Source organism: Vulpes vulpes, chromosome 1, assembly GCF_048418805.1.
Source record: "Vulpes vulpes isolate BD-2025 chromosome 1, VulVul3, whole genome shotgun sequence".
Classification (NCBI taxonomy): domain Eukaryota; kingdom Metazoa; phylum Chordata; class Mammalia; order Carnivora; family Canidae; genus Vulpes; species Vulpes vulpes.
The window spans coordinates 132,183,783-132,207,256 of record NC_132780.1 but is presented as its reverse complement, the minus strand read 5'-3'; the positions used below and the strand labels follow the sequence as shown (position 1 = coordinate 132,207,256).

General features: G+C 52.9%; 1 protein-coding gene and 1 long non-coding RNA gene across 21 annotated transcripts in view; one reads left to right on the top strand and one right to left on the bottom strand.

Annotated features, from left to right (window-relative positions):
* Positions 1-23,474, top strand: part of GRM4 (glutamate metabotropic receptor 4) — a 177,397-nt gene that overhangs the window by 111,631 nt on the left and 42,292 nt on the right. For 16 of the 20 annotated variants that reach the window (XM_072730181.1, XM_072730214.1, XM_072730242.1 and 13 more), the window contains one exon: positions 4,008-4,995. The exons of 1 other annotated variant lie outside the window; for it this stretch is intronic. In XM_072730181.1, coding sequence (XP_072586282.1) covers positions 4,008-4,057 — 50 coding nt within the window. In that variant the 3' untranslated portion in view covers positions 4,058-4,995. Of the gene's footprint in view, positions 1-1,294; positions 3,616-4,007; positions 4,996-23,474 lie in introns of those variants that run through there. 3 more of the 20 variants (XM_072730303.1, XM_072730295.1, XM_025990758.2) reach the window with 1 other exon arrangement.
* Positions 15,643-21,702, bottom strand: LOC140594721 (uncharacterized). The gene is made up of 2 exons (XR_011995901.1): positions 21,438-21,702; positions 15,643-16,422 (listed from the first exon to the last, which is right to left on the bottom strand). It is a non-coding gene; the product is annotated as an uncharacterized lncRNA (long non-coding RNA).

Here is a 23,474-nt window from a genome sequence, read left to right as displayed (position 1 = left end):
TGGTCCTCCCAGGACTCCCCTCTTCTGGCCTTTTGTGTCTAGATCTGCAGAGACCCCAAATGCAGCCCCTAAGCAGACCCTTCTGTCCTAAGCAGGGATCCCTCACTGCTCCCCACCCCACACTCCTGACTGCTGTTTTCCTCTTTCCCACGGAGCTTTATCCTTCCTGGATTCATCCGTCATGCCTTACTCTGCTGGTGCGGCAGTGGGTCTGTCAAATGAGCTCTGCTCCAGGGCCCATCAGAGTGGGGCATTAGCCTTCTGGGGGCTATGGTGGGGAGTCTCACTGGACATAATGCCCTAACCCCAAAGGGTGACACTTATGGTGCTGTCACTGGCCAGGGGAAACCAGAGGGCAGGTCCTTCCCTGGCAGCTCTGATGGCACCTCATGGACACATGGGTACAGGGTAGGATTACGCCCCTTCCCACTCCACCCGCCCCTAACCAGACAAGGAGGGCAGTGGAGGCACAGCGAAGGGAGATGCAGTCTTCCAGGCCCTACTTCCTGCAAGGGAAGGATGAGAGCTGTTTGCTCCTTCCACCCTGCAGTGGGAACCAGAGGCCAGGTTCATTCATCCCCCGTCCCTTAGCTTGGCGACAACAGGGGCTGTGGAGGTGCTGGGTGGGAGCCAGGTGATTAATTCTGGGGATGCCAGACTGGGGGGGTTTAAGCAGGAAGAGTGGGGAGATGTCACTCCTGTGGAGCAGGGACATTTTTCACTCTTGTCACCGGCAGGCCATGTATCTTTAAACAAACAACAGAATAAATAATTCACGGGCCCGATTGTGGGCTGATGGGGGCACAAAGACACAGGGCAACAAATGGGGGCTGTCCGCTTGTGCTTGCTGCCACCCGGCTAATTGTTATCTGAGGCGGCAGGGACTGCAGACCAGCAGGGGCCTGTCACCGGCAAGGGGTGGGTCGGGGCTCTTGGCTCGTACAGCCTCCAGGCTGGGGAAGCCCCTGAAGTGTTGCTCTCCCCACCCTGTCCTCATTGCTGTGACTTCAGCCCTGCCCCTCTGCCCACCACTTCACAAGCTTTGAAGAGTAACTCCGTCCACCCTGTGGCTGAGAGCCAGCCAGGTTTATGACCCCATTTTACAGATGAGGGAATCAAGGCTGTGAGAGGTTCAATTCATTGCAAGGGCCACCTGGCAGGTGCTGAGATCCCCTATACTGGGGAAGGCAGGCCTGGACCCGAAGTCTCCTGACTCCCGGCCAGAGTGCTTCCTTTGGAGGCTCACAGTTAGCTCCCGGGGGGCCTGGGCAGACTCACTGCTCCCATTTTCCAGATGGTGAGACCGAAGCTCCGCTGAAGGACTCTGGGGCCCCTGGCTTGTAGCTGAGGGCCGAATGCGCTTCCAGGTTCTGGAACCCAAGGACTGGATTTTCTGTTGGAGACAGCTCTGGTCTTAGAGGGACAGCAGGGCCCAAGTGTCCCACACCTCCTCACCACTTTGTCTCCTCCTCCTGCCTGCCTCGAAGCCCCTGCCCTCGGGTGCCCGTTGCCCTGCAGCTGGTGGAGGTTTTGCTGCTTCTGCTGCAGCGTTCCTTCACCTCTGAGCCACAGCTGCTGACGGCTTTACAGGTTTGGAAACTCCATTTTATCAGTTCACCCAGGGGGTGATGGAGCCCTGGGGAACTGATTCTCACCGGCCTGGCCTGCAGCTCGTGATTCACAGAGCCGGCTCTTTTTCTGACCGTGCTGGAGAGAGCAGGGTGGAGATGTGGGGCTGTGGGGAGCCCCTTGGGGAAAGAACTCTGGGCAAAAAGGGTGCTCTCATGTCATGGGTGGGGAAACTGAGGCCTGGCAGGGCAGGAGCTGCCAGAGGTCACGGAGGGAGCTAGAGGCTTCTGTCCCCAGAGTGCTGATCTGTGCACTCTCCCGCCTCCCTTTCAGCACCTCTACCCTCGTGGCCTGGCTCCTGTGCCCAAGTGTGCCAGCCCAGTCCCCTTCTGGGTGCTCCCCTCTCAAAAACGGCCCTGTCCATGGTCCTTCTTCCCTCCCGGTCAGCTGGCACCCTGGAGGCACATGGGTCATATTAGAAACGAAGGGGGCACGTCTTGGCACACTGTGAGGTGCTGGGCTCTTACCCTCTTCTGAAGTCGCGGCGCCTGTCTCCTCCCATTGTACCTATCCGGGTGGCACCGCAGACTCGCAACTTCCTGGCTGCTGCCCAGCCAAGTGATTGTTCATGTTCTGCTTGAATATTTCAAGTAGGGAACTGAGCCACCACACAGGGCCACCCTCTCCACGCAGGAGAAAGTTCTTCCTTTAGTGCACCTGGACTCCATGCCACCCCTATGCTGCCCCATTGGCCCTACGTTGTACCCCTCTGCTCACCCCACCCTGACAAGTTTGCTTCTGGCCACACATGATGGGCACTCTGGGAGTTGGGCCCAGCACCCTGCCTATGTTGGTGGGCTTCCAGCTACACTGGTGCAGTGGGTGAGCAGGATCAGGAACCGGGTTTCTTCATCTTGCTCCATCAGCTCCCAGGGGGTTGTGCTGAGGCTGGTCACGCTGTGTCTGTTCTGCTCACAGAAGGCAGAAGAGAGGAAGTATAGGAGAAACAGGTTGTTTTTATCAAATGACATGCTAGTTGCACACAGCCCTTTCACTCACATGCCATTAGCAGGAATGTCATCAAGTGGGGAGTGTGGGAAATGCAGCCTTAACTGCTGTCCTGCGTCCAGCAAAAATGGGGTAAAGGGGACCGGAGCCTGCCCTACCGTTCCCCTTGGTGTCCCTGGCCAAGCCTGGTGGATGCACTCCTTTTCTGAGCAGACAGGCCCTTGATGGAGTGTCAGGGCAGTTTTGCGCCAGGACTGTGTCTCCCACCCAGCCTCCTCTGCACACCGGCACTCAGCTCCCAGCTTCCACCCCAGGCAGCAATCCTGACCCACATCACTCTCCACTGAGCTGTCCTGGGCCATGCAGGGAAACTCTGGGTGTGGACAGGACAAAACCAAGGACCTGGCCAGGGTCCTCACCCCTCTGGCCTCTCAGTGCCTCATTTGTCACAGGAGGGTGGCACTTACCTGGCCTTGTCAGTAAGCTGCTGTGAGGCCTGAGCCCCAGCCATATGGAGGTAGAGGAGACTCGTGCTTCCCAGAAGAGTTGACATTGTCACCCAGTTGTGGGGGTGGGAGGAGGAGGGCCCCAGGGGGCAGGGGCCGGGAAACAAGGGGTACCCAGACATGCAGCCCTGGTCCCAGTGGTGGCTGAGTGAGGGCCAGAGCCGATGGCTGCAGAGAGGGGAGACTCAAGGCTGGGGGGAGACAGGGGCACTCAGAAATGGGAAGGGTGGCCACACTGAGGCCTGATGGAACCTGGAGGCCTTCCGCTTTCCTGAGTGAGGGGTGGAGGCTGAGTTAGTCAGAGGGCCCGGCTGGTCAGCTAGTTGGTGTCTAGCCTCGCAAGGCCCGCCACTCTGGTTCCATCATTCATTCCCTCTGTCCCAGCTGGCCACTCCCTTCCCCTAGGCTGCCAGGCCACGTATCATGTCTGTTCTTCGCATGTGCTCTTCCAGAATGTGTGCTGTTGACCTGAAAAACTTCTGTTGATAATACCTTAAGGCTATATATATCAAATAAAAATGATTCTCCTCGAGTGTGGTGGAGTTGGGAGGTGGCTGGGGCTTCACTGGGGGTTGGGTTTTGGGGGACCCAACCATTGCAGCGGGGTTGAGAGGGAATCCTCAAAGGGGGGATGTTTCAACTAAAGCCCCAGCAAAGGTGTGGAGGTGGGAAGGATGTTCAGAGACTGGGTGAGTCCAGGGATGGGGGAACTTGGTGCTGGGGGTGGGGACCCAGGGTGGGAGGAGGGCAGCAGGGGGAAGCAATGGGATGGGTGGGGGGCCACCATGCAGTTTGAGGGGCTGTGAACTGCTTGCTTTTGGGATCTGGACTTGATGCCATGGGCAGGGCAGTGCCCGTGTGGAAGGGGGTGTTTGAAGAAGCCAGCCCCTGATACCTGGGTACCCCTGGTCTCTCTCCTTCCAGCACTGGCCACCAAACAGACCTACGTCACCTACACCAACCATGCAATCTAGCTAGGCCGCCAGAGCCGAACAAGAGGAGGAGGACCCGCGACCCTTGTGGCTGACACGTCGGGCCAGGGCCACTCCCAGGGGCCCAGCTGATGTCTTGCCTGCCCGTGAGCGCCCACGGACGTGGCTTGGTGCTGAGGACAGCAGAGCCCCCAGCGGTCACTGCTGGGCAGCCTGGGCAAGCTGGTCAGGTGACAGGAGGAGGACAAGGGGCCAGGGCAGCTTCAGGCCACCCCAAGAGCCTGCATCTTGGACCACGGCCCCGCCCAGCCCCAGATCACAGGGGCTCCGACTGAGTGGGCCCCAGTGCTGGTTTTCTCACCCTCCCTTTGTCTCTGCCTGTTCCACTGGTGACCGTCCCAGTCTGTCTCCATCCCTGTCTTTATCACTGCCTTTCCTCTCTGTGTCTCCACCTGTTTGTGTGCTCTGCTTTTCCCTATCTTCTTTCCTTTCTGCCTCTGCCCCGTCTCCCTTGTGCATCCTCCGTCTCCAGGCCTCTCCAGTTTTTTCTCTTGTGCTCTACCTGGGTCTCTCGTGCATTTTTCTTTCCTGTCCTCGGCCCCCTCCTCGCCTTCATTACATCCAGCCTTTGCTCTCTCCCCTGCCACTGTCTTCCAATTCACCAACTCTTACTTGTGGCGAAAGAGAAAAAAAAGGAAAAAAATTTAAAAACACAAAAAAGCCAAAACAAAAATCTCGAGTGTGTTGCGAAGTGCCGCGTCCTCCCGGTGGCCTTTGTGTATGTCCCTGTGGCCCGCAGCCTGCCCGCCTGCCCTCGCCTGTCTGCCGTGAGTCCTGCCCGCCTGCCCGCCTGCCCCTCCTGCTGATGACATGGAGTTCAGTGCCTGGGTGTCTGGTGATGGTTATTGATGACAATGTGTAGCGCATGATTGTTTTTATACCAAGAACATTTCTAATAAAAATAAACACATGGTTTTGCACCCTGGCTCCACATCCACTGGGGGTGCTGCAGGGGGACCCCTGTCTCAACCTTCAGCAGGAGAGCCTGGAATTGGAGGCAAGGAGAAAGTGGGTGATGGAGACCTAGGGCTTTGGGATGGTAGAGGCTGCCTCTGGGGCTGGCAGGGAGTGGGAGCATGGAGAGGCCCCGGGCAGGGAGGGACCAGGGCTTTGCAACAGATTCCAGAAATCTGCCCCTGGTGGTTCCCTAAGTAAGGGGGTGTTCTATTCCTGTCCCCTGCCCTGCAGCCCTTGAGGAAGGTACCATTTCTGCCCTGCCTCTCCCCTGACTCTCACTCTTCACAACGGGACTTGGACCCCCAGCCTCTAACCTGAGCCTCTCCTCTTGAGGAATTGGCTTCCAGGGCTCCCAGCACCCACAGCCCTCCCCTGCTGCCTGTCCTGTCCCCAGGTTACAGGTGCTGAGACAATGTGTGTCTGTCCTGAAGCCTGGAGTGTGGCGTGTGTCCATGTGAGCCAGGGGTGTGACACAGGTGTGGGTGTCTATTTTGGCTGCATGTCTGCTCCTGGCACCTCCATAGGTGTGCTTGTCTGTGTAGCGTGAATGTCTGTTTAGGCCCAACGGAGGGGGGCTTGTCCACACTGCACCCACATCGTGAGGATGGCTGTCACTGGCCGGCGGCAAGTGTGCCAGTGCGCATTCACAGCAGCTGGCGTCCTTGGCAGGTTGGGAGGTGGGGAAGGGGAAGCAGTGGAGGGGCTGGGCCCTGCCAGGGGTAAATTACAGAGCCGGTGACACAATGAGGCCACAGGCAGCAGCTGAAGCCCAGGCTTCCTGGCCCGCCCCTTCCTGGCGCCCCCACCCCCAGCCCCTCAACCCTGCCCACCTCCTAGGCCAGCTGACTGAAGTGCGGGTGTGTGTGTGTTGGGGGGGAACACCCCCCCCCCCCCCCCCCGCCCCGGGTGGGAGCCAGGCTGGGACTGGGTGTGGGGGAGTGTGTAGAGGTGAGGCTGGTGCACTGGATTGTGCCTCTGGTAGTGCCCCTGGCTGAGCCCATCGTACTCCTGGGGGAGGATGGGTGTCGCACGCACCTCTGCTCAGGAAATCTGTTCCCCTGGAGGGTCTGTGAGACTGTGTGTGTGTGTAGAGCAGCTGCGTTCCGCTCAGTCAGTATTTGTAAGGGAAGGAGGGGGGAAGAGCCTGTTTCTCACTGTTGGTCTTGCTTTCGCAGGACGGTTCCTAAGACTACACCCCAGAATATATTGTAGCCGGTGCTCCAGCCCAGTCAGGCAAAACTAGGTTGTCAGACCAGGGGTGTTTGCCAGGAGCTCCCAGGGCAGCACGTGTGCGCCCTGGGGGGTGGCTCTGATGGAGAAGGGGAGTGTGGCATCCTCAGCCTGGGCACCTTGTCCCCCCTCTGGTCTGTTTCCCCTCAAGGTGATTGCCCTGCTGAGGCCCAAAGCTAGGCGCAGGGTTTGCTGCTCAGCCCAGGACTTTCCTAGGGGCCCTCCCCACATCCGTGGAGCCCCTATTCTAGGCTCCGGCAGGGAGAATCACCCTCTTTCCAGGGAGGGTGCTGCTTCCTCTGCTCCCCTCAGCACCTAGAGCTGGGAGAGGCATTCCTGAGCCTTGGCCTCATCCAGCCTGCCTGGGACTATAAGAAAGGGGTAGGAAGAGAGGGAAGGAAGCACACAGGCCCTGCCCTCAAGGGGGTGCCAGTCAGATGGAGCAGACACAGCCCCACCTTCAAGGACTGCCCTAAGGGGAGAAACACAGCCTCTCCCTCACGGAGCTTCCAGTCTGATGGGAGAGACAACGGCCCCCAGCATATTCCCACCACCCAGAAATGCTGACTATCCCAAAGTAACATAATTATGGGAATAGGGTGGGTTAAGCGGGGAGCCGAGGGTGGGGTGTGAACCCTAAGTGGCTATGTCAGGGGGGTAGAGAGAGGTGTGCAGGCTCCATGGGTCTGAGGTAGGGAGAGGGGAGGGACCAGTCTCCCCAGGACTTCTGGGAGTCAGACCTGCTATAGCAGTGTGGGAGGGTGGGTGCCACCCATCACCCAGAAGGCCTGGCCAGTGAAGCCAGGGCTGGGATCCCACTGGGAGGCCTGGGTGGGACCTATTCTGATGCATGGGTGGGGAAGACCCATGGCTGCTCCCCTTTACTTCCTATGCCCTGCTATTAATCCCCCGGGCTCATGCGGGACACCTAGGAGAGGTAGACAGATGAGTAGGGCCTTCAGAATTTTATACTTCAGTGAGATAGCTGGGGGTGGGGAGGTGGGGTTGCAGGGCTCCAGGCTCCTTGGAGAGAGGGCTGGTGCCCCCCAGAGACCTTTGTTCTGTATGAGGGATGATCCGGTCTCCTCAGGCTCCCCGGGAGAGACCCAGAGGTAGTTGTGGTGGCTACCCAGGGCTGCAGTCTCCTTTGGGGGTGGGCTGGGGACAACACCTTTTACAAGCTCCCTAGGTGTGGGCCATGCAGCAGGCCAGGTAAATCAGTGACTTTCAAGCTGTTCTAACACCAGAACTCTTTCTTTAAATCAGAATCAGCATCTCTGGGAACTTGTTAGAAAAGCAAATTATGGGCCCTGCCCCAGACCTGCTGAATTGGAAGCTTTGGGGGCGCTGTCTGCACTCTATCTTATAGGCCTTCCAGGTCCCTGTGATGCAAGCCCAAGGTTGAGGACCACTACTTCAAACTGAGTGTAAGAAGGCCAACGTGTATGGTGGAAGTGTGTTTGGGGGGTGGGAGGAGGTGGCATTCAGGCCTAGGGTCATCAAAGGACTAGGGTTTGGGGATGGGTAGCAGAGTTCCTGGGATGCCAGACCTTCAGTGCTAAAATCAGGAAAGTCCTGGAAAAACTAGACAAATTGGCCACCGTGTCAGACCTCATGTTTAGCCATCCATTCAACAGGTATTAAGTACCTACTGCAGGCCAGGCCCCAGGTACACAGTACTGAATGGAACAGATGTGGTACCAGACTTTGGGGTTTCTGCAGCCAAGAGGGAACAATGCCCACTAAAGAGTTTATGGGGCCCAAAGCCAAGACTGGGCTGCTACCAGCCCCGGGCAGGAGGCCACCAAGCTACCGAGTCAGTGGGGCACACAGGACACACCTTCATGGAACTCCTAGTTCCCTGGGGTATTAACTTGAGGGGTGATATACCAGCTTGGGTCTCTTCCAGCTCATGGGGGGGGGTTCCAATGTCTCAAAACCTGCTTTTCTATCCTGCTTTCTCAAGCCCCAGAGGCAGAGACAAAGGGGACCAGAAAGTGGCCTGTTAGCACCATGCCAGGTGCCCCCACACCATCTCGGCCTCCAGGTCCGAGGAGCAGTCGTCAGGAGCCCACAGGAAGATGCTCAACTTCCAGGAGGCTCTGTGGCTCCTCTCTAGGCAGAGGACCGGCCATGGGCCCTTTCTCTTGGATGCTCTGAGGCCTGAGGCTTCCTCCTCCCAGCCTGGATTTCCATCTCCCCACTCAACATCCTGGGGAGATTGGGGCACTCTCCCTGGCATCGAGAACTTCTTTCTGCCCCTAGTACCTGCCCTGCACTGCTCTGGGTGCCCAGCCAGGCTTGGCCCTGGCACTCTGAGCTTCCCAGGCCTTGGACCTTGCTGCAGACAGCCTGGCACTGAATGGCACATGGTGCCCAAATCTCACTTCAGTTGGCAAAAGTGGCAATTAGCATTTAATGAGGCTTCTTGCTTTATTTTTAGGTAACCTCCAAGGCCCTGCCTGTGTAATTCAGCCCACCATTGCTCGGCAGATAATTAAAGCATGTCACCATAATTTGCCTTTTTTTTTTTTTAAAGCCCATAATTATGTTTTTATTGCGGGGGGGGGGGCGAGGGAGGGGGAAGAAGAGGGAAAGAAAACAAAGAGGTGAAACTGGGGCAGGAAATGGGGCTTGGTGCTCGCAGCCAGGCTCCTTTACCCCATTGGCAGAACCAGGAGCCCCTGTTCTGGATGCAGCTACCCCTGGGTTTCCTCAGCTTCAAGGTCCACCCTGGTACTCCCTGCCCAAGACTGCCACCTTTTTTTTTTTTTTAATATTTAATTTATTTATTCATGAGAGACAGACATAGGCAGAGGGAGAAGCAGGCTCCATGCAGGGAACCTGATGTGGGACTCGATCCCGGGACTCCAGGATCACGCCCTGAGCCAAAGGCAGACGCTCAACCACTGAGCCACCCAGGCATCCCACCAAGACTGCCTCCTTGTTGGCTTGCCTGGATTGCACTTCTGGGGTCCTCCTCTTCCAGTTTGGTTGGGAGGGCCTTCCTGATCTCCCCCTCCTTTCCTTATAATAGCAGCCCCAGTTTGCTTCAGAGCATTCCAGTGGGCAGGAAGGGGATCAGGCTAAAACCAGAGTGGCCAGGAGTTGATGTTTCCTGAGCTGCACATAGGCACCTGGGAGTGCTTTGTACTACTCTCCTGTTACATGTTTGAAAATTTCTGCAGAAAGTGAGATAAAACTCCCTCCCAGGAAAGGGTCTGCTAACAGAGCCTGGTATCTGGAATCTGCTCTCAGGGGCACTTGTGACTTGCTGTTCTTTCTCACTATGAGGTGAAGGGCTGTTTTTCCACACCAGGAACTCTGCTAAAGTCAGTATTTTGATGTTGGTGAGTGGTGGCAGGCAAGCAATCTTTTGGGGGCCTCTGAAATCTGACTGTGAATCTACAGGCCATGCTAGGAACAGGAAAGGCAGTTGCCCACATCGGGGAGCCCACTCACCCCAAACATCTTCCCAACTGCCCCCTATGCCACTGAAAATTCTATTGGTAAAGTCTCAGACTCATGGGCCAAGGTGTGTTTGCCCAAAACACATCAGTTGGTTGGCAATCATCTTGGAGTCAAGTGTCAGGACACCGGCTGCCCTGAGGCATAGAATAAGGGACAGGTAAGCTGTGAAAGAACATGCAGGTTACCTTAACTCAAGCAGCAAGTGATCCCTTCACCACTTTCTGAGCCCACATTAACCCAACATTGTATTATGTTCACGTACTTTGTTCATCATCTCCAACCTCCCCCAGGAGTGTCAGCCCACCAGGGCAGGGAGTTTTGGTCAGCGTGATCACAGTTGAACCCCAGGGCCTAGCGCAGTACCTGACACATAACAGGCATATAATATTTGTGGAATGAAGGAGTTAGGGGGTGGAGAGAGGGGCTGGAGACCCAGAGGGACCTACTTAGCTGCGCCCCCACCTCCACAATCCCCAGTGCTTGGCTCTATCTCTGAGTCTCTGCCCAAAGTCCAGTGATCATTTCTTCATTGTAGCTGCCCAAGGTCTTTTCCAGAGGCCTGAGGTGAGCCTGAATATATCATACTGGTGACTGGGTGGGGAGGGGACCCCCACCACCCGCTCAGGGTGACAGGCATCCTAGAGTTGGAATGGGGAGACCTGGAATCTGCATAAGGCTCTGCTGCTAACTCACAGTGCAATCTCGGGCAACTTGCTTTCCCTCTCTGGGCCTCAGTTTCTTTATCCGTAAAATGAGGGATTGAGCTCTGAGCCCTGGGAGCCTGGGTAGGGAGCCAGCATTCCAGCAGTACAGTAAGGGGAGGTGACTGCAAAAAAGAGTCTTGGGGGCATGTTGCTATGGCGACTATGCACACACCAAGAGGTGGGGGAGGAGCTTGTGTATGCAAATCAGGGCCTTTGGCATTCCCAGTCTGGGTAGTCTCTGACCAGAGGAGGCTCTGTTAAGATGGTGGGGCAGGGGAAGAGGGTGGAGAGTGGTGGGGGTTCTCAGGGAGCAGGACAAGTCGGGGGAGCCTGCCAGCCCTGCACTCTGCCACAGTGTGGTGTCCGGGCCTGCAGATCAAACAGCAGCAGTGGAGGAAACCGAGGCCCAGGGGTCAAGAAGTTCGTCAGGATCTGGGAGACCCGGGAAAGACCCTCCTCACCACCGTCCTGGTCAACCCGGGAAATCAGGGAGGCACGGTTCTGGGGGCGGGGGGGTGGCAGACCTCTCCCTGGTAAACACTGTCCCTTCTGCGGGGGCCCTTGGGAAAGCAGGGAGCGGAGCTGGGAGGGAAGACCCTGGCTCTGGTCTCCGCCGGGTCACCGTGACTCAGCCACTGGGCCGCCCGACCCCGTGGAACGCAGTTATCAGTATCCACGCAAGACGCTCTCCGGCCTCCACGTGGACACACAGCAGGTCAGGAGGGGCCTGGCGCCTGCGCGGAGCCGTGGCTGCCTTACCCTCCAGGACCCCGCTCGCTCTCAGTCCTCAAACGCCGGGGCTCCCTCCGGGGCTCCAGGCCACCTCCACGCATTCTTCCCCTCTCCTCAAAAGTCCGGGGTCTCTCGCATCTGACCGCGCAGCCTCAGCGCTTGCCCAACACTCCACCTTCGTCCCCCATATTTCCCAGCGTCCCTTGCGGGCGGGCTGAGACCACGTGACAGTTCTGGCCAATGAGCTAGCCGCGAGGCGCGACCACGCCCGTCACTTCCGGGCTGGGGTGCAGGCGAGGGTGCAGGCGCAGGGGTCCCGGACCGGCCTCTCGCCGGTGGCCGCGCGTCCTCGTGGGTTCAGACGGCGGCTCTGAGGTGGAGGGCGCCGGGGTCTCTGAATCAGTGGTCGGAGCGTATCCTCTGCCAGCCCCTTGTGAACTTCGCATGAATAGAAAATAAGCTTTTTTGTTAAGATGCTGAGATTTCAGGGTTTGTTTCTAAGTTCTGGCTTTTCCTGCTCTGACTAATGTATCATCTGGCAGCCGCCGAATTTCTCCCCCGGCCCAGCCACCACACCGCCTGCGCACCGTGCTGGATACCCAGAACCATCCGGGTGCAAGCCCAAGCCGTAGCCTCTCCTAGGTGTGTCCCTGCCCCACGTTCCCGGCTTGGGGATCCGCAGCCTCCCGGGCCGGTAACCCCGCGCCTGCCTGCACCCCTTGCACCCCGGTGGGTGCTGAGCTCCGCGGGCCCTGCCGCCCTGGACTTCGAGCCCTCCGCCCGCGCGCCCCCCGGGGCTCCAGCCTTCTGGCGGCGGTGCTTCCGGGAGAACTGCCGTCATCCTGACCTTTGTCCTTTTGTATACAATGTCTCTTTCCTCTGGCTGCTTTTAAGGTTTCTTCTTTATCACTGGTTTTAAGCAATTTGATTATGATGTGCCTCGGTGTGGCATCTCTTCATGTTTCTTGTGTTTGGGTTTCCTGGAGCTTCTGGGATCTATGGCTTTGCGGCTTTCATATTTGGGGAGATTTTGGCCATTATTTCTTTAATACTGTTTGTGTCCTCCCATCTATCGTCTCTCCTTCAGGGACTTCTATACGCATACAGTAGGCCTCAAAGTTGTCCAATAATGCAGTGATGCTCTATTCTTTCATTTTGGGTCTTTTTTCTCCTTGTGTTTCATTTTCTATATTTTTATTACTATGTCTTCAAGTTCACTAACCTTTTTTTCTTGGGGTGTCCAGCTGCTGTTAATTGTTTTCAGTGCACTTTTCATCTCAGTACGTAGTTTTCATCTCCAGAGGTTTGAGTGGGTTTTTTTTTTTTTCATATCTTCCATGTCTTCCAGTTAAGTGTTTGTTTTCCTCTGGCTTCTTGAGCATGTGGAATACAGTTACAATACTGAATATCCTTGTCTACCAATGTCATGGCATTTCTGGGTTGTTTTCAATTGATTGGTTGATCTTCTCATTATGGACTGCATATTCATCCTTCTTTGTGTAACAGATAATTTTTTTTTTAAGATTTATTTATTTATTTGAGAGAGAGAGAGAAAGAATGAGCATGGGGAGGGGCAGAGGGAGAGGAAGAGAGAATCCTTAAGCAGATTTCCTACCAAATGCAGAGCTCAATCCCAGGACTCTGAGATGATGGCCTGAGCCAAAATCAAGAGTCGGCTGCTTAATCGACTGAGTCACCCAGGCACTCCATATTGGATGTCAGATATTGTGAATTTTATCTCATAGGGTGCGGGTTATTTTTGTATACATATAAATATGCTTGAGCTTTGTACAGAGTATGGTTAAGTTACTTGGAAATGATTCAGTCCTTTCAGGTCTTGCTTTCCAGCTTTGTTAGGGAGGGCCAGAACAGCATTTAGTCAGGGCTCGTTTTGTCCCACTATGAAGCAAAACCTCTAAGCTTCCTGCTCTGGCTGGTGGGGCATTTATAATCCTAGTGATCGTTCCCTCTAAACAGCTGCAGTGCTTCCTGCTGGAACATGATTGCTATTCAGCTGAACTCTTGAAGGAGGACTCTTTGGGATTCTCTCTGCGTAACTGTCTCCTCCCTGGCCTCTGACCTGTGAACTCTACCCACCTTGGCCTCTCTGTCTGCCCAAACACAGGAGACTCCAGGGTCTGCCTGGGTCCCCTCTCCTCATGCCAGCGTCTGGAAACTATCTCTGGGCATATGGGGGACAATTGCAGAGCTCACCTCAGTTGTTCTCATGTCTCAAGGACCACTGTCATTTGTTGTTTAATATCCAATATTTAAGAACCAGGGTTCCATGTAGTTCATGCATTATGTTGCTATTTCAGACAGTAAAGTAAATCTGGTCCCTGCTACTTCATTTTGGTTGGAAGTGGAAGTGTCCTCCTATCTTTCTAAGATGCAGATATGCTCATGCTATTCCATATTCATTTTTATCAGAGGTTCCTCAGTGATGTTGGCCTAATAATAACAAGAAGGGCTAACTCAGTGCCAGGCACTACTCTAAGTACAACGCCCATTGTTTCATCTTTGCAAAGACTGTATAAAGGGAGTACTGGTTTTGGTGTCACTCTACAGGTGGAGGCACTGAGGCTAAGAGAGGTTAAAATAACTTGCTCAGGTGCACACAGCCAGGAGATGGTGGAGCTGGGATTTGAACCTAGATGGTGCAGCTTCAGGGCTTGCTCTTAGCCTCCAATCTGCACTGGCTTCTGCCCACCATCCATTTCTCCCTTCAGTTGTTTCCTGAGCGCTGCCATGCGCCCAGGTTCGCTGCTAGTTACCAGAGATGGGGAGCAACTAGCTTGAAGAAATAATTATGAACTAAGGGGGAAAGTAGGTCCATGCATCCAAAGCTCAGGATCTTTGAGTCTATTTCCTAAAGGAGTAGCACCTGAGCCAGTCCCAGGAGGATGAGAGGTCTGTAAGCTGGAAGCAGGAAAGATTATTTCAGGGATGAGCAAAGAGACAGAGGTGATAAATAACATGATATTTGGGAGGAGGAGCCAAGTAGGGGCATCAGGAAGATGGAGATGAGCAGTCCAGAGGAGAGAAGTGAATCTGGAGAGGTGGGCAAGGGTGAGGGGAGGAGGGCCTCGGAGGATCTGCCAAGTGGCCTGCAGGGAGTGATTTGGCCAGAACTACAAAGTGGGATGGACATTATATGGATGATGGTTTGGAAGGGCCTGGCCTGGAGACTGGGAGACCTGTGAGGCAGCCACTGCTTTGCACCTCTGGAGAGGTGAGGACCTGGAGAAAAGTGAGGATCTGGGGAGGAGAGACTTGGTTGGTTGCAGAGGGTAGCTTAGGGGAAAAAGTGGGGCTGACGTTGGCTTGGATAACTGGGCGGTGGAGTTGCTAGAAGGGAAGAGTGGTAACTTGTGTTTCTTGGTTATATCTCTATGAGGAGTGGGTATGCACCCCACTTAATGCTTTCCCCTTCCCTCTGGCTGGGATATAGATGTGATGGCAGGAGCTGGAGCAGCTGCCTTGAACTCAGAGATTGGAGCCAAGTTTAAGCCTAGGAGCACCCAGCTCTGGACTGTTTGTGTGGAAGAACTCAGCTTCTGTCTTCAAGCCATTATATTTTGCAGTCTCTCTAACAGCAGCTTGGCATGTCCTTGAACTAAGGCACCTATATTCCACTGATTCTCCATCATGCTGGTTTAACTTTTTTACCTTTGTCTTCACCTTTGCCTATGTTGGTCCCTGTACCAGGGATGCCATTCCTTCTACCACCTCCACCTGTACTCGCTTGGACAAGGGCACCATCAGGTCAAGATTCTACCTTAGTATTTCTTCCTCTGGGACAAGTCCTACTGTGCCTCCATTCCATTCCTCTTTCTTGAGTTTTCTTGACCATTTCTGTAACCAAGACCACAAGCTTCTCAGGGGCTGGCCATGCCTTATTTCTTTTTGTGTGGCCAATGTCCGCTTTTAGTGGGGACTCAATATGTGGTGGTTGAGTGATTCTGAGAAGTGGGTGTGGGAAGCACATCACAGGGCTGTCAGGAGAATTCAGTGAGCTCACTGTATTAGTCAGGTGGGCTAGGTTATGCTGTGTAACAAATGGCTCCAAATTCTCAGGGGCTTAAAACCACAAAGATTTTGTACCTTGCTTGCAGGAAGGGGGGAGAGGACCGTGCTCCTGTCATAGTTACTCAGGGACCACAGATGATGGAGGCTCCCTTATCATCTCCACACAAGGGTTTCTTGGCAGGAGAAGAGCACATGCAGAACTTGCATAACAGCTCTTAAATGCTTCCACCTGAAAGTGACACATTCCTTTCTGCTCATATTGCATTGGCCAGAGCAGGTTCCATAACCCCATGTAACTCCAAGGAGATGAGGATTTGTAATCCTGTGTGCCCAGAAGGAGAAGAGGACTAGATGAGTTGGTTAGCAGTGATGACGTCTGCCACAGTCAGTTATGTAAGAGGTCTGGTATGATATTGAGAATGTAGTGCAATGATCAACCAGGGCTTGTTTTTGCTCCTTAGCCATTTATCATTCAATGTGTATTTCACTGTACACAATGGTGAAAGACAGGTAATGTTCCTTGTCTCATGGAGTTTATGATCAAGAAGAGGAAGAGGAGCAGACATTGTTCAAATCATCACACTCATATAGAAATAATTACAGTTTGTAATAAGTACTCTGAAAGCAAAGAACAGGGTCCTATGAAAGAGAATAATGGTGCATGTGTGTGCGTGTGTGTGTGCGTGTGTGTGTGTCTGTCTGTCTGTCTATATTAGCATGGAGAGTCAGGGAAGTCCTCTCTGAGGAGGCTGCCTTTGAGAGGAGACTCCAAGAAAAAGGAAGTCAGGGAACGAGTGCAGGGGAAGAAATTTTTAGGCAAAAGGAACAACGTGTGCAAAGGCACTGGGGTGGGAAGGGGTCTGGCAAGGAGGCTGAGTCTGGTGCAGAGTGATTTGGGGGCAGTGATGAAGGAAGTGAGGACAGAGAGGCCCAGGACTTGGTAGATTGCAGCCAGAAGGCCTCTGGAAAGCTTGAAGCAGGATGGGCCTGATGTGTACATTTAATGACTTCTGAAATGTTTCAGTGCTCTCAGGCCACCACATCCTCCTTTGCTTCTCCAATGTCCAATCCCCCAGTCCTGCGGCTTTGACTCCCAGATGCACATCTTTATCCCTGTTCTTGCACCTGAGCTTGACCCATGTAGCCCCCTGTGGCACTCCTCAGCTCTGCCAGTGTAGAGAAGGGAAGAGTTTCCCTCTGCCCTCTTAGGATCTCTGGCTGGGCCTGAAAATAAAAACAAAGACATATTAACAGGAGAAAAGCATACACGTTTATTTACTGTAAGTCTTACATGATACAGGAGGCTTCATAAAAAATGAAGACCCAGAGAGACAGACCGGAGTATTTTTATGCTAGGTTTGATGAAGAGTGGGCAGTCCTATAGAAATGTGATGGGTTAGAAAGTGCGAGGGAAGTATAGCAAACTGTGGGAACGTAACAAGATTCTTCTTGTCATTGCTTTGTCTTCAGGGATAAGGAAGCTCCTTTCCTCCAGGTGGGAAAGTGCCTCTCACATGAGAGTTTTATGATCTCTTTCAGGGAAGAAAGCGGTTTTCTCAAAGGGATTCAATTTAAAATATTCAATATGCCATATTTTGGGGTAGTATGTCTTGAACCCCATTACCAAGTACCTCCACCTCGGCGTGTGCAGATCCAGACTTTTGAGCATCTGTCAACCTGCCCCTTCCTCCTCTGCCCTCTCAATAGAAGACCCCACCATCCTCGTGGTCAGAAGAAGCCTTGGCTTCAACCTTGACCCCTAATCCCTACCCTTCATCCGGTGTGTCAGCAAATCCTGTTGGCTAGCTCAGGATGTCTCAGTATCCAGCTTTAAGTACTGCTCTTTCACCATGGAACCTTCTCCCTAATGCTGGTGAGCTCCCCTCAACTAAGTTGTCTTCACAGAGAAGTGTTTCCAGATTGCCCCTCAACAGCACACCCATCGCTCCTCGACACCCCACTTCATTTTCCCTCACAGACACCATCACTCTCTGGCATCACACAGTACACTGATTGTGTCTCTCCCCTTGGGGGCAGGGAGGCGGACAAAAGCACTGAGTGGGCAGGGACTCTACACTGTTTTCTATGAAACTTTGAATGCCAGAAAGAGTACCCCCCACACGGAAGATGTTCTATTCATTTGTTGAATGAATGAATGGCGTGAATGACCTTGGAATTCCAAGGACTGCTAGGGCAACAGAGACCTTGTTTTGTTTCATCCAGGAAGAGGCCATTGTGTGCAGTTTGGGTTTTTGGAGGTGGTGAACTAATGGCTTTGGAACTGGCTTCATTTACTTTCTCCTCATCCCAGGCTGGGCCCTGTGGTTACAAACAAGCCAGAGCCCACCTCTATTTGTTCTCGAAGGAAACTATAAAGTCACCACAAATTGGAGTGCAGATGTGGCAGTTTATCAGGTTAAGTGTGCTAAGTTGTGTAAATTGGGAGCATTTCTAGCCTGGTTGTGCCCTAAAGCATTAGAGAACCATTTTCCCTAAATGTGTGTTTGGGGAACTCAGCTAAACTGTGGCTTTCCCAACAGTGTCATGTAGAAATTGAATAATCCAGACTAGGGGAAATCTATGCTCAGTTACTATGACTACCTTGCCTGGGCCAGAAACTAGGCCCCATTCATTCATTCATTCATTCACTCACTCATTCATTCATTCATTCATCCATTTGACAGGTCCATACTGAGTGCCTTTTGTGGGCCAGGCACCAGGCACCAGGCACCAGAGTGGACAAGACCAATACAGACTCCAAGGACAAGATGAATATTCCTGCTATGGGAACTGCTTGGGCCTTGGCCTGGGAGGAAGAAAGGGCACTCTCTGTGGGTAAGGGGGGGTGAAGAGACCTGGAAGTCTGGGGGATCAGGCCTCAGCATTATGGAATCAGGCAGGGGCCATGAGGGTAGGATTTAGGGGCTTGAGCCCCAAGAGTCACTGGGGCTGGTGGGCATGTCACACCCTCTCAGGACTCTCTTGATGGTCTCCCAAGCCTTCAGTAACATTCTTGGGGCTTCCAGGTGCACACAGGTACAGGGAGAGGGGGAGAAATAGAGAAGGTGGTTACCAGACAATGAGAGGTGAGCCAGAGCAGCAAATGTTAGAGAGGTGGATAGATGGAATGAGGCAGGAGTGACAAGTAGTTTACAGAACACCCAGAAGTGCTCCCTAAAACGACAACTATTCTTTCAAATGAATGAATGAAAGGAAAACCTTTAGAATGTCAAACATAAAGAGGATGCTGGAAGCCTGGGTGTTAGGGAGCTCCAAAGCTGCAAGGAGACCTCAGGTTATTTGCACATACATCTCCATGACCTATATCAGAGTTTCTCAGTAGTAACACCATTGATATTTTGGGCTGGATTGTTTTTTGTTGGGGTGAGGCCTGTCCTGTGCATTGTAGAATGTTTGGCAGAAATCTTGGCCTCTACCCAGGAGATACCAATAGCAACTCCCTCCTCCAGCTGAGACAACCAGATATGTCTCCTGTGGAACAAAGTTTTCCAGGTCCAGAAATAAAGGTCTAGAGGAAGAAAGAAACAGTCTGTGGGCACTCATGGTGGGAAGTTGTAATTGAGACCTCTGCCAAAAGCCAGGGCTTCTAAAGGCTGCACTTTGGGTGAAAGGATAGAGAGGGAAAATATCCATCCAGTGGCAAAGAGAAATGATAATTGTCTATTTCAGCACATGCTTCAGGAATTAAAAAAAGCTTTTCCATTTGTAACTACATGCCTACCCACACAAAGGTTTAGGGTAAGCATTTGCATTACCCATGTGTTCTAGGAAACTCCAAATGATGAATTTAAGCCGAAGGATGCTGGTAGTACCTGGGGCATTTGGCAGAAGCAAAAGCAAATTCTCCTGAGAAGGACATACCCTTGACTCCTGCTGTACAGGATTCCCATGGATAGTACTCAACCAAACTTGACCTTACAATACAGAATTACAAAGCACATGAGGAAATAATCATACGTGAGTCAGTGGAAAACAACAAATGATAGAATTAGCCTTCAAGGCTTAAGATATTGGGGTGACTGGGGTGATTAGGGTGAATATTAAAAAAATATTTTAAAAAATATTTTTAAAAATTGTTTAAAATGTTTAGAGAAATAAAGATGCCTCCAGGAAAATCAGGCAAACATGAAAATGAACAAAGACTCAGAAATGAAAGTGATAATGTTGAAAGTTAAAATTCAATGGACAGGTTAAACAACAGATTAGATACTGTTGAAGATATAGTTAGTGAACTGGAAAATAGACATAAAGAAATTGTTAGCTATTATGGGGCACACAAAGAACAATATGAACAAGTGGGAAAAAGACATGGGATATAGAATGGGAAATTTAACAAATGTCATCTAGGCATTCTTGCAGCAACAATTGGGAGAACTGGGGAGGTGATATTTAACAATATATTGATTAGGAATTTTCCAAAAATGAAAGAAAAAAAAAGACAAAAGCTGGGAATGAAGCATGAATTCAAGCAGATCGAAAAGGAGAAACCCAGACCTAGAAACATCATGTGAAAGTGCAGAACTAGGCCAGCCCTGGTGGCTCAGTGGTTTAGTGCCACCTTTGGTCCGGGGCATGATCCTGGAGACCCGGGATTGAGTCCCACCTCGGGATCCCTGCATGGAGCCTGCTTCTCCCTCTGCCTGTGTCTCTGCCTCTCTGTATCTCTCTCTCTCTCTCTCTCTCTCTGTCTCTCATGAAAAAATAAATAAAAATCTTAAAAAAAAAAAAAAAAGTGCAGAACTCCAAAGGGAAGAGAAGACCTTAAAAGTAGCCAGATAGGAACAGTCAGATCACAAAGGGTCCAGGATAGAATTATGGGACATGAACACTTGGCCTTGGGATGCCCAAAGACTACCAAGGGAAGGATACCTTGGGAGGAATGCCCAACTGCTGCCAGCATGAGTGGGTAGGGCCTTATGGTTCAAATATTAAAAGAAATAGGGGCAGCCTGGGTGGCTCAGCGGTTAAGCTTCTGCCTTCAGTCCAGGGCCTGATCCTGGAGTCCTGGGATGGAGTCCCACGTCAGGCTCCCTGCATGGAGCCTGCTTCTCCCTCTGCCCCTGCCCCTCTCTCTGTGTCTCTCATGAATAAATAAATAAAATCTTAAAAAAAAAAAAAGAAATATAATCCTAGTATCCCCTTAGCCAGGGCCTGGTGGTTGCACAGCCTAGTATGTGGGTGTTTGGGGCACACTAAGTAATACCTGGGCAGAACCTGGCTCACAGGCTGCAGGAGGTTGCTTGTACCTTGAGAGGAGAGAGGGCCACCTTGGGAACACTGCCTGGGCACAGCCCAGGGGTGGCAGTGAATACAAGGAGTGTGAGTTAAGGGGATCTGGAGTGGCTCTGGGAATTCACTGCCTTGCCTCCAGGCCTATTTGGGACCCATGCCCTCAAGGGACTCTGGAGGATCCTGGGGTCATCTCTCCAATCCACATAGGTATGGTGAAGGAAACATGAGCATGGCAGGACTGGGGAGAGGTGGGCCCAGGGTGTGTGCAGGAAAGGAGAGAGGTCAGTAGAGAGGCTCAGAAGGTTGAGGGGAAGCCCAGGGACCGCCTCTATTTCTGGATAAATGCAGTGTCACCCACCCCTTCACACACACACACACACACACTCTCTCTTCTTGCTATGAATTTCTCACCAAACAAGCTTCATTAATCGTCTAATAACCAGATTAATTAAGGACGCTAAAAGTAAACAGCAAGAAGGTAATTTGCTTCCGATTACTGTGTAATTGTAGGAGGATGAACTCATTTGCATATGCAAAGAAGTCTCCCTACACAGCAAATGACAATGGAGAGAAGTAATTGTGTATCTGACCGGCACCTCCATCTCTCCCCACGACATCCTGCTTCCTCCAGCCCCCTCCTAAACCTCTCTAGAAAGGGGATTGAGATGCCAGCCCTGCTGCCAGCCAGCAGCGCCGCCAATCAGGACCCCTGCTCTCCATGCCTGTTGCCCCACACCAGCTCCTGCAGCTCCTTTGGCACGCAGAGAGGCCAGGCTCACAAAACAGCGATGGGGAAGTCTAATTTTGGCTCTACCTGAGTGATCTTGGCAACAACATTCTTCCCCAACCCAGATTTCCTTACTTCAAAATGAGTTTGCACACCCGCCCTCTGCAGTCCTTAAGACGACTATGCTAAGAGCAAGTGAGGGAGCGTTTTATAAGTTGTAGAGTGCTGGGCCAAAGGTTGCTGGGCATTATTTTTTTACCTGACCCCAGGATGGGTGGAGTGTGTGTCTTCAAAGGCCTCTTAGAATCCTGCCTCATCCAGGAAGCCTTCCTGGGTCGTGCTCTTCCCTGGAACTGGCTTTCCTCCAGGGCCACAATTTGGTAATTCTGTAGAAGCGCTGGGTAGTCACAGCTCCCACTAAATCCTGGAGACTGGAGAGGAGGAAAAGCCCCAGTGTATCACCTCCCCCCCATCGAGGCTGAGCTCAGCCTTGCGGGTACCCATGCTGGGGTGTTCCTGTCACTGAGGGCCTCAGACGCCAAATTGTTTTCTGCTGGCGGCCTCCGTCTCTCCTGAACTCAATTTGCGTTTTCAAAGCAGCTAATAGACGCATTAAAAAATCCATTTTCACTCGGGATTGAATCTGACTGGAGCAAGATCAATGCGCAGAGGCCTCCCTCCTCCCTCCTTCTCCCCTCACCCCGCCCCCGCATCGCCATGGAGACCGCAGAAGCCGCCGCACCCAGCTCGGCTCCAGCTGCACCTCTGCTCCCCCACAGCCTTCCAGCGCCCCAGCCCCACCCCCGCTGTCTGGCCTTCGCCCGCACCCGCCTGGGCTAGCTCACCTGCACCCACCACGCAGGCTCTTCCTTGGGGGGGGGGGTGTCTGAGAGAGGCGGCTGGTTCACCGATTGAACCGCACCCCAAAACTTGCTTTCAACCCACCACCACCTGTTCAGCCAGCTGTGATCACTGCCTAGCCCGAGGAAGCCGACAGCCTTGCCTCTGCGAGACCGCATCCATTGTGTGTGGGGTTCACATTTCTGCTTGCCCCTCTGGCTTCCAGACTTTAGGCAGATCTCTTCCCCTTCTGGTCCTCATTCATTTCCTCCTGCAAGATTGGGGTGAGGCTGAGGATGAGAAGGAATCGTGCTTGTGACAGCAGATAAATATATTTTCAACCCTGAGCTGCTCTGGTGAGACACCCTAGGCATATATTTACATGCGGATGGGAGACCCCCCACAGCAGCATTGGGGAGCCCCCTAGACTGGGATCTGTGTAATGGCAGGAGCTCTGTGTGCTGCACACTGTGGCTGGATGCCTGCCCGACAGTGGCAGTGGTGTGCACTTTAATATGCATGGGCATGGGCTGCTCAGTGTTGAGAGAGGGACCCCTACATCCTACCACGGTGGATATTGGAGAACAGGCCAGCCTGGCTGCGTGGGTCTGACTCCTGTCTTCCCCACTTACTGCTGTGTGGTCTTGGGAATGCTAGTTAGCATCTCTGTGCCAGTGTTAGCTCATCTGGGAAAGGAAGAGAATAATTGTATTGATCTCATAGCGCTGCTGTAGGGATTCACTGATCTAGATATAGGAAGTCTTAGAAGAGGGGTGGCACACTGAGTCTTCAAGAAGTGTCAGCTTTTGTTCTTCAAACCTTAGGCCATGTTTTTATGTGAGAGGAAGGCCCTGATCCCAGCCCTGTCCCTCCTCTGAGAACAGCCCCAGCCCCGCACCACCCAGCCTCCTGCAAGAAAGTCTCTCATGATTTCCTTCTGTGTTTAGTCTTTGGGGATTAGAACACCTGTATGGGCACGGAGGTCACCTCTTGTTACCAGTCCATGGCCACTCGCTGGCCTCTGGCCTCCCCAGCCCTCAGCTCCTGTGTTCCCTCATTTCCACCTACAAGCCCTCTTGCTGCCTCTGACGTCTCTTGCCTCTGCTCTGATCTCCAGAGGGACCCTTAGTGGACGAGTGGGACTGGGAAGCAGGATAATGGGGCTGGCCTGGGTTTTGGACAAAACACATATGGAACTGGAGGGATCTGGGGTGCTCAGATCAACACTCGTACAGACAGTGGCTCCTCATTAGCAAGCACCATTGATTTTGTGTGGCTCAGCCTGACGTGGCAACAGCCCAGTTTCCCTTTTGGAAAAAAAATGCCTTTGAAGGCTTTAGGAGGGTTTTCAGGTCTCAGGATCTCCCCAGGCTGGCCAGAGCACCCCCAGGCTTTCCACTCAGCAAGCGAGCCCTTCAGGCCTTGCCTCAACAGGAAGATCAGCCCCAACACACAC